Below are 14578 nucleotides of genomic sequence, written 5' to 3'. Positions count from 1 at the left end.
GGCGGCAAATGGAATTGGACTGGTCTTAATTCTTGCATTTCTGTTTTAGGAAGCAGAACCTGTCCAGAGCTCCGTCTTTTTACAGGAGATAACACAGCTCAAACCCCATATAAGTTGCCTTTTGCAGCAGCCAAGCTCGTAATAGGAAGATACTGGAAGAATTTAGGAGTTGCTTCTTTGACAAACTGGTAGCACTCATGGAAAAACCAACAAAATCAACACGAGGTTTGAAGAACAGACTCTTTTCCAGCTGACTGGTACAGCTTTATTATGTATACTGTACAGCTGAAAAGTAAAACAGAGGACTTCCCTCACATTTGTAAAACCTTTTGGTCACCATAAATTGTGTATTGTCTTCTATACAAACGGTTGTCTGGAATAGGCACTAATCATGTCATTTGGATGTAATTTTGGATGTGTTGCCGACATTCTTTCTCAGGGGTCAGTAAACTTTTTCAGCAGGGAGCTGGTCCACTGTCCCTCACACCTTGTGGGGGGCCGGACTATATTTTTTGGGGGAAATGAATGAATTCTTTTGCCCCACAAAATAACCCAGAGATGCATTTTAAATAAAAGGGCACATTCTACTCATGTAAAAACACGCTGATTCCCAGACTGTCCGCGGGCCGGATTTCAAAGGCGATTGGGCTGGATCCGGCCCCCAGGCTTTAGTTTGCCTACCCATGCTCTATCTTCTGGGCTAAGGTGGGGCATTTTATTTTGTGTGCGCATGGCATTGTAATGTGTTGTAAGAATCTAATAATAAATAAATAGTTTTTAAAAGCAGGAAGCAGAACGTAGCGCCTTACCCGAGTTTTGATGTTTTTTGCTCGATAAGCGTAGATCAAGGTGGTCCGAGATTCTTCAAAAGAGGTGCTGGCCGGGCTGACGTGAGCAATCATCACCGTCCTGCTGTTACCTCCCAGTGAGTCCTACATGGGTGACATTTCCATTTATAGCTGGCTAGTCATGGCTAGCTGTTATGTACTGAGCTGAATCCTAGAACAATAGGATTCAGAATCAGCGGGAGCTACCCAATCCAACTCCAGGTGGAAGTGAATCCGCAACCTGATTGGCCTGCTGGAGCAGCCAATCAGGCGGCTGGCAGAAGTGAATCTGCTACCTGATTGGCCTGTAGGAGCAGCCAATCAGGCTGCAGGCAGAAGTCAATCCACAATATAATTGGCCCACAGGTGTAGCCCTGAAGTAGCCAATCACGCAAGGCCCATTGTGTAAATAATGTATATAAGCAGATGGTTTTGGGAAAAGAGCCATTCGTCTTCTCTTCTTCTCCTTGATGAATATGAGCTGAATAAAGAGCATGAAATTCACTCTCGACTCCGAGTATATTTCACTGGCGACGAGGATGGGATCCTGCTGAGCTGACCGCCACCACGCACTGCACCGCAGCACCGCCACCTGCTGCACCGCTGCATCGCACCGTGCATCCAGGCTTCAGCTCCAGGACCCAAGGAACCCAGAATGGCAACCGACAGCAGCTTCTTGCCATTCAAACCAGCATCAGGAGACTGGGAAGGGTACGCCGCCCGTTTCAACTTCCTCCTGCAAGCGAAAGAAGTCACCAACGATGCCATGAAGAGGGCGACATTCTTCAGCGTCTGTGGAGAGGAGACGTTTGAAATCGCCCGGGCTCTCCTTGCACCTAGAGATGTCGCTACCGTCTCTTACAAAACAATAATGGAACGGCTGAAGGAGCACTTCTCACCACAGCCCTCGGTGGTAGCTTGCCGAAATGCCTTCTACGCAAAGCGGCAAGCCCCAGGGGAAACCATAACTGGGTATGTGACCTCCCTCCGCCAAGCCGCCCGGTTATGCAACTTCTCAGAGTTGGAGAACATGCTTCGTGACCGCCTCGTCGGTGGCCTGAGGGACGAGATGTTGCAACGACGCCTCTACGCCAAAAAAGACCTCACGTTCCAGATTGCTCTGGAGGAAGCCCTGGCAACCGAAGCCGCCGAGAGGTCAACGCAAGAGGCACGACCGGCCCCGCCATCCCAACCGAGGGTCTACCACGAAGACCTCACCGACGAATCCGAATCTGACAGGGAGGAAGTACACCGAGTACAGCGGCGCACTCAAGCAGCACACACACCACAGCAGCCTCGACGAGAAGGAGGGAACTGTGCAAGCTGCGGGGAGAACCACGAGAGGAGGACCTGTCGTTTCCGCAACGCAGAGTGCAGGCAGTGCAGAAAATTGGGACACATCGCCCGGGTGTGTCGGGCTCGACTCACCCGTCGACAAGCATCAGATGACCGACCCAGGAGCCCCAGGTCACACGGCACCATGCACCAAGGCAACTCGACGGAGATCACGGACTACCAGGTATTCCAGTTGCCCCATCCCAGCACAGAGAAAATTTATATAGAGGTACAGATAGAGGGAGCCCCATGCCGCATGGAGCTGGACACGGGTTCAACTCTATCCATAATCTCGGCCCGAACATTAAGGGAACTGTGCCCTAATGGGGGTCCCAAACTAAGGCCGGCCCCATTCACCCTCCGGGACTTCCAGAAACGTAAGGTCCCTACAATAGGGGTGGGGACCTTCAGGGTGCAATATCGAGGGCGAAAGCAACAATTGGACTTGCTGGTAGTTAAGGGCCCCTACGTTAGCTTACTGGGACTGGCATGGTTTGGACCTCTGGGGCTAGCCGTTACCGGGGTGAACCGCACTAGCTTACAAGTGGACGTGGACGCCATATGCAAAGAGTTTCCAGGGGTTTTCGATGGGGCATTGGGACGATATACAGGACCCCCCATTGCCCTACAGCTAGACCCCGCTGTACGACCCATCAGGCACAAGGCCCGCCGGGTCCCGTTCGCCCTGAAACCCCGCATAGACGAGGAATTGGACCGGCTCGTGGAGCAAGGAGTGCTGGAGCCGGTGCCCAACGCCCCCTGGGAAACTCCAATTGTCACACCCGTCAAGCCTAACGGTTCGGTCCGCATCTGTGCAGACTACAAATGCACCATAAACAAGGCTCTCACGGCCCATGCATACCCAGTGCCAGTGGTCAGCCATGTCCTCGCCACCCTGGCTGGGTCAAAAATCTTTGGCAAACTGGACTTGGCCCAAGCGTATCAACAGTTGCCTGTGGACGAAGCCACAGCAGAGGCTCAGACGATTGTGACGCACAGAGGGGCATTCAGAGTAAAGCGGCTGCAATTTGGCGTTAGCGTGGCACCAGGCATATTCCAGAATCTAATGGACTCTCTCCTTAAAGGGATTCCTGGCGTCACCCCCTTCTTCGATGATGTACTGATCGCTGGGCCCACACCAGAGGAATTTGAGGACCGCCTCCGCTCCGTCCTGCACCGTTTCCAGACGGCGGGCCTCAAGGTGAAGCGGGAAAAGTGTTTACTGGGAGTGCCGCAGGTGGACTTTCTGGGATTTAAGGTGGACGCAGAAGGGGTCCATCCAACCGGTGACAAGGTACGGGCCATTTGTGAGGCCCCAGCGCCCAAGAGCAAGCCCGAACTTCAGTCATTCTTGGGACTATTGAACTTTTACCATGCCTTCCTTCCCCATAAGGCAGCGGTAGCGGAGCCCCTACACAGACTCCTAGATAAAAGGGCCCCTTGGGTGTGGGGCCAGCGACAAAGGGCCGCATTCCAGGCAGTCAAGGACTTGCTCGTCTCGAACTCGGTCTTGGCACACTTCGACGAGAGGCTGCCAGTGGTGCTGGCATGCGACGCCTCTCCCTATGGCATCGGCGCTGTCCTGGGACACCAACTCCCGGATGGAAGAGAGGTGCCGGTGGCATACTTCTCCCAGACGCTTGCTGCAGCCGAACGAAACTACTCACAGATTGACAAGGAGGGTCTGGCAATCGTGAAGGGCGTAAAAAAATTCCATGATTTCTTGTACGGGCGGCCCTTTACCATAGTGACTGACCACAAGCCGTTGCTTGGCCTGTTTGCCCCCGAGAAGCAGACCCCCAAGTGTTGTCTCCACGTGTCCTCAGGTGGTCAATTTTCCTTGCCGGCTACCAGTATGCACTAATCCACCGCCCTGGGAAGGCGATGGGCCACGCAGACGCACTCAGCAGGCTACCACTACCAGAAACAGGCCCCGACCCAGCGCCTGCGCAAGAGGTTATGACCCTGGAGCTGCTTCCCGACCGACCCATTCAGGCACAAGAAGTTGCGCACCATTCCACAAAAGATAGGGTCATCTCCCGGGTCCTGGACTGGGTGTGGCGAGGATGGCCCAGCAGCAGCCCCGGGCCAGAATTCGCTGGCTACACAAACCGCAAACATGAACTGTCGGCCCACAAGGGGTGCCTGTTATGGGGAAGCAGGGTCGTTGTTCCCCAGCCCCTCCGCAAAAGGGTCCTCACAGCCCTACACGAGACACACCCAGGGGTAGTGAGGATGAAGGCCCTTGCCAGGAGTTATGTGTGGTGGCCGGGGATTGACAGAGAGATAGAGGCCTGGGTTCAACACTGCCAGACCTGCCAAGAATCCCGCCCGGACCCCCCAAGGGCCCCAGTCCAGCCCTGGGAGTCCGCCCGACATCCATGGTCACGCTTGCACGTGGACTTCGCTGGCCCCTTCCAGGGAAAAACATTCTTCATAGTGGTGGATTCCTACACCAAATGGCTGGAGGTCGCACTGGTACCGTCCACTTCTACGGCGGCAGCCATCCGGGTACTACGTAAGCTGTTTGCAACCCACGGGCTCCCTGACACCCTCGTCTCGGACAATGGAACCGCATTCACGTCAGAGGAGTTCCAGACCTTCACAGCGCAGAACGCCATCCGCCACATCCGCTCAGCACCATTCCACCCTGCCACCAATGGCCAAGCGGAGCGCATGGTGCGGACCACCAAGGACAGCCTCCGCCGCATAACACAAGGGGACTGGGAATACCGCCTTGCCGCATTTCTTCTAGCACAGCACAGCACCCCAAGCACAACGACGGGCCGGAGCCCAGCTGAACTACTCATGGGCCGGCGCCTTGCAACTAGACTGGACCGACTTCACCCCGACAGAGCTCAGGATGAGGTAGTGGTGGGGAAAGGCAGGAACCCCCGGACATTTGTGGCCCAGGACCCAGTGTATGCAAAGAATTTTGGGGCAGGCCCAGCATGGGTACCCGCCACAGTCACCAAGGTGACCGGTCCCGTGTCGTACGAGGTACTAACGGAAGGGGGGCAATGTTGGCGCCGCCACTGCGACCAGCTACGGCGACGATTCCCAGGAGGAACCCGGGAGGAGAGCGGGACAGAGGGGTCCCAAGGGGACAGCAGGGCAGTGAGGCCTGTAGAGCGAGAGGGGTGGGCAGGGGAAGCAGAAGCAGTAGGCACAGAGGGGCGCCCCGAGGCTGGAAGGACACCGGAACCAGAGTCACAACCTAGTGGTTCAGTGGCGCCAGACCAGACAGCCCCGGCACAGCCAGCAGCCTCGGAACACGAGCCAGAACCAGAACCCCTGACCAAGGAACACCCCAGGCCACAACGCACACGGAGGCGGCCAGCAGACCTTGGGGACTACGAATGCAACTTCCCGGGCAGGACTGGAACTTAGAGGGGAGGGGTGTTATGTACTGAGCTGAATCCTAGAACAATAGGATTCAGAATCAGCGGGAGCTACCCAATCCAACTCCAGGTGGAAGTGAATCCGCAACCTGATTGGCCTGCTGGAGCAGCCAATCAGGCGGCTGGCAGAAGTGAATCTGCTACCTGATTGGCCTGTAGGAGCAGCCAATCAGGCTGCAGGCAGAAGTCAATCCACAATATAATTGGCCCACAGGTGTAGCCCTGAAGTAGCCAATCACGCAAGGCCCATTGTGTAAATAATGTATATAAGCAGATGGTTTTGGGAAAAGAGCCATTCGTCTTCTCTTCTTCTCCTTGATGAATATGAGCTGAATAAAGAGCATGAAATTCACTCTCGACTCCGAGTATATTTCACTAGCCATTAAGGGACGCAGGTGGATGGCGCTGTGGTCTAAACCACAGAGCCTAGGGCTTGCTGATCAGAAGGTCGGCGGTTCGAATCCCCGCGACGGGGGGGAGCTCCAAGTTCCTCGGTCCCAGCTCCTGCCCACCTAGCAGTTCAAAAGCACATCAAAGTGGAAGTAGATAAATAGGTACCGCTCCGGCGGGAAGGTAAACGGCGTTTCTGTGCGCTGCTCTGGCTTTGTCAGAAGCGGCTTAGTCATGCTGGCCACATGACCCGGAAAAACTGTCTGTGGAAACGGACCAATGCCGGCTTCCTCGGCCACTAAAGCGAGATGAGCGCCGCAACCCCAGAGTCATCCGCGACTGGCCCTAACGGTCAGGGGTCCCTTTACCTTTAATGGCTAGTCAAGCTCAGCCCTCTGAAAGCAGTGCTATTAAAGACTCTCATATATAAGCAATAATCTGCTACGTTACTGAAGTCCCAACTATCTCTGGGAGAATACGCTCAGCAGCTGGGAGAACATTTTGATTTCTGGCTCCTTTTTACCTGCCGCTCCTGCAAATAGCTCAGAATGACATACATGGTTCCTGCCCCCCCCCCGGTTTTATCCTCACAACCCCCCTGCGAGGTAGGGCAGATTAAGAGAATATGGCTGGAGCAGGGCCACCCGGTAAGCTTCATCGTTCTGTGTGGATTTGAACTTGGGCCTCCTTGAATCAAGCCAGCGTTCTACCTGCTACACCACCCCAGCTCTTGAACTGTAGAAAGAACCAGGATGCGATGGAATAGCTCCTGCAAAATCCTGGCAGCTTAAAGGCACCCCAAAATGTGAGATGCCTCCCTTGCCTGTAATCATTATGCCAGTGGCTCTCAAAGGGTGTGGCAGGAGAGGATGGCAACTGTGGTGAAGAGATTCAAGGAAACATTTAAGTGCAGTATATTATCAAAATATTCAAAATATCTTTTCTGACAAAAAGTAGTTGTGATCTATGTTCTAAATCAGGGGTCCCCAAACTTACCGTGCTGAGGGCCGATGCTGCCAGCGCCGATCGTGCTGCGGGCCGGAGTGCGCGCCCATACGTGTGCGCACATGCAATTTCTGGCGTACCTCCAGGTTGCCAGAACACTGGAAATCGTTTGTGCTCATGCGCTTCGGCCTCCAACACAGAAGTGCGTCAGAACTGATGCTTGTGCATGCGCACAAGCTATTTCTGACACTCCCGGCGACCTAGAAGTGGGCAGCCGCGCCGGTAAGAGCGGGTGGCGGGGGTTGCCGGGGGCCGCATAAATGAGCCTCGCGGGCCGCATCTGGCCCCCGGGCCTTAGTTTGGGGAACCCTGTTCTAAATCAAGCACTGCTAGAAGTTGCTTGTTTTCGTTCTCCAATGTACTTTTTATCAATAGAAAATTTGGTGTGGCGCAAGCAGATTTTTATTTGGAAAGTGTGGCCCAGAGAAAAAAGTTTGAGGACCACTGCTTTATGCAATGGTTACCTGGGATTGGCTTGCTAATTCCCCCAAGTAGGAAAGCGGCGGTACCTTCAGCAAACGTGTGAGTTTGCTGTCTCGGAAATTGACGTACTGGTTCCGACTGGCCCCCTTCTCACTCAGCGCATTGATGCAGTTTCCCAAGGCGAGCAGCGACCGGTTGATATGGGCCCCTTCCTTCATTCGCTTGCCCCGGTTCTGTGTCTGTGAAGGATGCAGTGGATCAATTGTTTTCAACGGGAAAAAAGAAGGGGTTTTCAGATAGCTCAGCCAGCAGAGCATGAGACTCTTAATCCCAGGGTAGTGAGTTTGAGCCCCACGTTGGGCAAAAGATTCCTGCATTGCAGGGGGTGGACTAGATGACCCTCGGGATCCCTTCCGACCCTGTGATTCTATGACTTCCAGGCCAGAAGCAGGGGCCCCCGTGCTGAGTCATTACACTTGGGAGGTGAACCGATTGGGGGGTGGGAGGTAGAGGAGGGAATAGTCAAGCTCACCTGGGCTGCTCTTTCCGATCCGGCCAGGTCCACCATGAAAAGCCTCCCTACCCTCACTTCCTCATTGATGTCCTTCACCCGACTTGTCTGTTTCACCAGCACTTGCAGGACTGCGTGGGAACGCGAAGAGGTCTTGTTCGCTGCCGTAGGCTCCTGAGTCCGTTCCTTGTTCCCTTTCGTCAGCAGCTGCATGATCTAGCAAAAGTCAGGCGAGTGGGGAGACGGGCGGCCAGGATCAGCCATGGCTCACGTCAGGAACTTGTGCGACCATGTTTTTCGCAGGCAGCCAAATTGGAAAGAGGGGGGGGGGCCTCGTTGTTCTTAGGAGATTCCTATTCCTCCACCCACCCTGTGCTACAACTTCCAGAATCCCCTGTGGAGAGGGATTGATTGTTAAAAAAAAAAATCTACCAGACTTTTAGAAGACACCTGAAGGCAGCCCTCTTTAGCAAAGCTTTTAATGTTTAGCAGACCATTGTATTTTAATAATTTGTTGGAAGCTGCCCAGAGTGGCTGGGGAAACCCAGCCAGATTGGCAGTGTATAAATAATAAAATTATTATTATTATTATTATTATTATTATTATTATTAAACCACTCTGGAAATTGTAGCTCTGGCATTCTTCCCCATCGAAGGCCAGTCAAATTTACCTCCTGTGCATTTGTGGTGGAGACTTCCGTTATCCCTGCAATCTGAATGCTCCCCTTGGAGTCCTCTCTCAGCTCGAGAAATCCCGAAGATGGGTTCAGAAGGTCTCGGATGACTTCATTATAAATCTTCGGAAAGGGAAAGGGGGACAAAGGACAGAGGTGGGTTTAGGGCAGAGAGACAGGTTCCAATGGTCAGCCTGCCCAGGCAGGGAGTCTCTCCAGCCCTGTAGCCTTGGGGGCTCACTGCATGAGGCAGCTGGGGGTCCCCAGTTGCAGCCTAGGTGGGCAGCTCCTGACACCCAGGAGCCACAGGTGTGACCTGCAATGCATCCCTGGTGGTGTTGCTGAGTAGGGCTAGAGGCCGTTCGGATTTTCCATCCACAAGTGATGCCACTTAGAACATAGGAAGCTTATACGGAGCCCATCTAGGTTCAGTATTGTCTACACTGACCGGTAGCCTTTCTCCTAGATTTCATGCAGGAGTCTCTTGAGATGCTGGGGGTTGAACCCGGGACCTTCTGCAAGTAGGGCAGATGAGCCACAGCCCCTCATTTGCCAGCAAGTGTCTCCACCCTGAGCTGTCAACTTTGAGCCCCTTCTGCCTCAGGTCCACCTCTGACGGCTCACAGCCCAGCCCTCTCACCTCCAGGTACGACATGCAGACGGAATAATCCATGTCCCCACTGGTGGCTTCTATAGCTCTGAAGAGGTCGTTGAGGGTGCGGATATAAATGCCGGGTTCAGAATCCGTCCCCAGCATAGTGTAGGTTTTCCCAGCACCTGGTTAAAAACACAAGGGAGGTGGGTATCTAATTTTGTTTTTTGTTTTGTCGACTTCCCACCCCGTCTTCCACGGTGATTTTGTTTGCTGCCCTTTTGGTGCACCCTGTCATAACAATACAGTATTACCGTACAGCAGTACCTTGGTTCTCAAACGCCTTGGTACTCAAACAACTTGGAACCCAAACACTGCAAACCCAGAAGTAAGTCTTATGGTTTGTGAACTTTTTTCGGAATGCGAACGTGCTCTGTTTTGAGTGCCACACTTCTGTTTTGAGTGTTCTGCTGAGGTCTGTCTGTTTTTGCTATTAATTTTGCGTTTTTGGTTTTGCGGCTCTTTTTGTTTTGTTTTTGTGACTGTGTGGAACCCAGTTCAGCTACTGATTGACTGATTGTGTGACTGCAGTACATTGTTTATTGCTTTCATTTTATGGCTCAATGGTTTCGTTAGACATAATAATAATAATAATAATAATAATAATAATAATAATAATTATTATTTATTATTTATACCCCGCCCATCTGGCCGGTCTCCCCAGCCACTCTGGGCGGCTTCCAACAGAAAAATACAACACAATAATCTATTAAACATTAAAAGCCTCCCTGAACAGGGCTGCCTTCAGATGTCTTCTAAAAGTCTGGTAGTTGTTTTCCTTTTTGACATCTGTTGGGAGGGCGTTCCACAGGGCAGGCGCCACCACCGAGAAGGCCCTCTTCCTAGTTCCTAGACAGTAAAATTCATGTTAAATTGCTGTTTTAGGGGTTGTTTTTAAAAGTCTGGAACAGGTTAATCCATTTTGCATTGCTTTCTATGGGAAAGTGTGCCTTGGTTTCGGAAGGCTTTGGTTTTGGAATGGACTTCCGGAACGGATTAAGTTTGAGAACCAAGGTACCACTGTAAGTCCTAATTCTTTCTGTTGCTCATACTTCAAATAGCCTGGAGAAGAGAAGGTTAAGGGGTGATATGATAGCCATGTTCAAATATATGAAAGGATGTCATATGGAGGAGGGAGAAAGATTGTTTTCTGCTGCTCCAGAGAAGCGGACACGGAGCAATGGATTCAAACTTCAAGAAAGAAGATTCCACCTAAACATTAGGAAGAACTTCCTGACAGTAAGAGCTGTTCGGCAGTGGAATTTGCTACTAAGGAGTGTGGTGGAGTCTCCTTCTTTGGAGGTCTTTAAGCAGAGGCTTGACAGCCATATGTCAAGAATGCTTTGATGGTGTTTCCTGCTCAGCAGGGGGTTGGACTGGATGGCCCTTGTGGTCTCTTCCAACTCTAGGATTCTATGATTCTATGATTCTAAATCCTGTTCGTAGTCCCTAGCCTTTCAGGAGGGCTTGCACCAGGTTTTACCTGCTTGGGGAAAGGTGCACTCAAGAAGACCTCCTGCCCTCTGGGCACCGTTGTCCATACACAGACCCTTTCTTGCTAACCACGCAGTGGCAAGAGGTAAGTGTTTTCTCCATGCTGGTGTTTGGCCTGGCATCAGGTTGGGTCAGGCTGGACACTGGCCAAGGACCCTGGTCCCCTAGGCCTCAGGAGGATCAATCACCAGCCCAGCCCAGCCTTGCCCCCACCCCCATCATCACTCTCCCTGTTGGGCCCCCAGGTTCATTTCAGTGGTAGACTTTTGAATGGGACCCAAGCCTGGGTTCCCATCCATTGTGGCTACCTGCCATCTTAAGTTATGCTAAATGCAAAATTATTTTGCAGAATTTGGATGCAAATCCACCAGGTCTTGGGGCCTTAGGGTGTTGTTTTTTAAAAACTTATTTTTAAAAAAATATTCCCATACATTTTCTGTTGTTACAGGTTAAACCAGGCTATTTGTTTCATCTGACATCATGCTTGGCAAATCAATTACCTGAAAAAACCCACCCCGATCTTATGGCTATTGGGATTCTATATATAATTTTTGCCATAAAAATCAACAGCTTTAGTAATCATGTTTTTAACCATGTGCCTTCTTATTCTCATTTGTGCTGCTAACAGTATACCAGGTTTGTTGCCTTTTATGAAACATCATCGTTTTAAATATTTAAATATTCTTTCCACCTGAGCACAATTTATGATAGTCATTGTTTTCTTATCATTTCCGATTTTATGCATAGTCTGAGGGAACAAGCTCTTCTGTGTTCTTGGTTAGTTCTTGGATTTTCTTTCCAGTTGAGAGGCTTTCTGTATTAATTCTCCTCTCAAACCTCCTTTAGAATCTTCCCATATAACAGCTGGATGTCATCCAGGGTTATGACTGAATGGGAGATGGAAGAATATCTTGCAATCTATTAGCCATTGCCCAACCGTGCCCACTTCTGACACCAGCATCGCATATCTCATCCACCACTTTACCTGTGGGGCCATACGCAAAAATGGTTGTGTTGTAGCCAGAAATGACTCCTTCGACGAGATTTTTTGTTGTGGACAGGTACACCTCCTCCTAGGAACAATAAGGAGCAGAAGATGAAGATGAAGATGAAGATGATGATGATGAAGAAGAAGAGTAGTAGTTTGGATTTGATATCCCGCTTTAGCACTACCCGAAGGAGTCTCAAAGCAGCTAACAATCTCCTTTCCCCTCCTCCCCCACAACAGACACCCTGTGAGGTGGGTGGGGCTGAGAGACTTCAAAGAAGTGTGACTAGCCCAAGGTCACCCAGCAGCTGCATGTGGAGGAGCGGAGACGCGAACCCGGTTCCCCAGATTAGGAGTCGACCGCTCTTAACCACTACACCACACTGGCTCTCAGGTCGAGCTTAATGCAGAGGTGGGGAATCTGTGGATCTTCAGATGATGCTGGACACCAACTCCCATCATTCTGTCTGCTGGGAACTGGAGTCCAGTAACACTTGAATACCAAGTGGGTCGCAAGAATACTTTGACACAGAACCTGCAGGTCACACACTGCCTTGTCACGCAGGTGTGGAGCAAGGCCAAAATTTGGCACACGCCCACCTTGCAGCCCCCTCACTGTCTTCCCAAGGCACTGGGCTTCAGGAAGGAGGCTCAAGGCCTGGCAGGTTCCTAGAGGCCTCCCACCTCCTTCCCAAAGCTAGGAAAGTGCTAACTAGGCTTTGGGAAGATTTGAGAAAGATTCTAGGGCCCTGCCAGAGCCCTCACACCTGCTCCCCAAACCCTAGGAAGGGTGGAGGTGGATACGAAATGACACAACCTGGCCTAACAGGGCAAGCTTCAGATCAGCACATATCATCTGTAGAACGAACCTTAAGAAAGATTTGTACCAGTAACAGGCAAGGAAAATATGACCTCATTCATTCCCCAGGGAGACGTCCAGCTCTCAACTCTGCTTCAGGCTTAGAATTTGGTAATGCCATCCCCAGTGAGTTAGACAGAAGATTCAGGATGAAAACAAACAGATCATATCTTCCTAAGTGAAACTGCTCAGAGCAAATGTACAAGAGAGATGGAGGTAGAGAGATCCTTCCTCACAAATATCTCTCCATTTTAAAATTAGTATTCAGAAAGCTATTTCACAGAAACATAGAATTGCAGAGCTGAGAGAGACCCTGAGGGTCTTCCAGTCCAACTTCCTGCAATGCTTCTAACACATTTGCTTGCTTGCTTGCTTGCTTGATTATTGTTTCATAAAATTTATACACTGCTTGGTTGTTAAAAAATAAAGATAAACCAATAACATCAAGCAAAAAATACCAAAATAGTATAAAACATGCCAAAAGTTTGACTAAAGCAGGTTAAAACTCACATCAGCATTTTTAATCCTTTGGATTGACTTGTCTAAACAAGAATGTTTTTTATCAGGCACCAAAAAAGAATGCAGTGAAGGAACCTGCTGATATCAAGAGGCAGGGAGTTCCAAAGTGTAGCTGCTGAAGCAGCACAGATTTGTTTTAGATCAATAGACAGTGCAGGATTACCCAATAGCCAGACTCAGGACACCAGCAAAACCCTGAGGCACAGGCTCAGGAGGACACCAGCAAAACAGGGACACACATGCACAAAGGTTTTTTATTGTTATTAAAAACAATTGGGCAATTGATATTTCAATCAAAAGCATCAATGGAGTCATCTTAGGAAGAATCAGAAGTTTGTTAGATTTCCTTACACTGCTCTCCACACTCTTCCCCCACTTCTCTGTTCCCTTTTATTACTTATACCCTCCTAAACCAGGGGGGATTTCCACTAACGTAGTTTGGATTCCTGTCCTGTGTTGCACATGACATATGTGCATGTATGTTTCAGCACACATGTACTGTAAGTTTTGTGCCACTTCAAAAAATAAAATTTCATTTGACGGTTTGGCATTTTGCTCTGAATTACATATGCTCCCTGCCCCCCCTTATAATCATGTCAGTGCTCTGGACATCTAAAGGTCTCAATCAAACTTTGCACCTTGGCCCTGCCTATGGCATCCAGGTTGCTTAAGAGACGAGTGAGAAATCTAATTTTACCTGGGTTGCCCTGTGGCAAAACACCATGTCAAAGATGAATGCCTTCTCCCGGGACCTGTTAGCTCGCAAAACGTCATCTGGGTCTTCCATTGGATCCATCAAAACCACCATCTGTTATGGAGAAATGGATTCACAACTTTAGCATGGGCAAGCGTAGCGATGGTGACAACTTAGAACCGAACCAGCTGTTTGGCTCTTCAAGCATTGAATCTGGCGCTCCCAGGATAGGGCTGGATACAGGCTAAGTCTCCATTTCAAAATCCAGTGTAAAACCATCTGTGCTTTTGCAGATTCTACATCCAACTCGCATTTAAAACACAGATAATCTTCTTTTGTTGCCATACATCTATTGTAGATGATACCCAGCTCTACCTCTCTTTCAAATCAGAACCAGTGAAGCCGGTGAAGGTCCTGTCTAAGTGTCTGGAGGTGGTTGGAGGATGGATGGCGGCTAACAGATTGAGGCTGAATCCTGACAAGACAGAAGTACTGTTTGTGGGGGACAGGAGGCGGGCAGGTGTGGGGGACTCCCTGGTCCTGAATGGGGTAACTGTGCCCCTGAAGGACCAGGTGTGCATCCTGGGAGTCATTTTGGATTCACAGCTGTCCATGGAGGCGCAGGTCAATTCTGTGTCCAGGGCAGCTGTTTATCAGCTCCATCTGGTACGCAGGCTGAGTCCCTACCTGCCCGCGGACTGTCTCGCCAGAGTGGTGCATGCTCTAGTTATCTCTCGCTTGGACTACTGCATCGCGCTCTGCATGGGGCTACCTTTGAAGGTGGTGGGGTTGTATAGAAACCCACA

General features: G+C 50.6%; 1 protein-coding gene across 1 annotated transcript in view; it reads right to left on the bottom strand.

The window, feature by feature from the left end:
• LOC118092922 (kinesin-like protein KIF19) overlaps window positions 1-14007 on the bottom strand; it is a 36626-nt gene extending 22619 nt beyond the window's left edge. The window contains exons 1-7 of the mRNA XM_060282803.1: window positions 13776-14007; window positions 11698-11785; window positions 9207-9343; window positions 8564-8689; window positions 7914-8108; window positions 7468-7620; window positions 810-932 (exon numbers count right to left, since the gene is read on the bottom strand). Of these exons, the coding sequence (XP_060138786.1) occupies window positions 810-932; window positions 7468-7620; window positions 7914-8108; window positions 8564-8689; window positions 9207-9343; window positions 11698-11785; window positions 13776-13886 (933 nt within the window). The 5' untranslated portion in view covers window positions 13887-14007. The remainder of the gene's footprint in view (window positions 1-809; window positions 933-7467; window positions 7621-7913; window positions 8109-8563; window positions 8690-9206; window positions 9344-11697; window positions 11786-13775) is intronic.
• Between the last annotated feature and the right edge of the window lie 571 nt (window positions 14008-14578).

The sequence above is a fragment of the Zootoca vivipara genome, chromosome 14 (assembly GCF_963506605.1).
Source record: "Zootoca vivipara chromosome 14, rZooViv1.1, whole genome shotgun sequence".
NCBI classification, from domain to species: Eukaryota; Metazoa; Chordata; class Lepidosauria; order Squamata; family Lacertidae; genus Zootoca; species Zootoca vivipara.
This window is presented reverse-complemented; position numbering and strand designations above follow the sequence as displayed.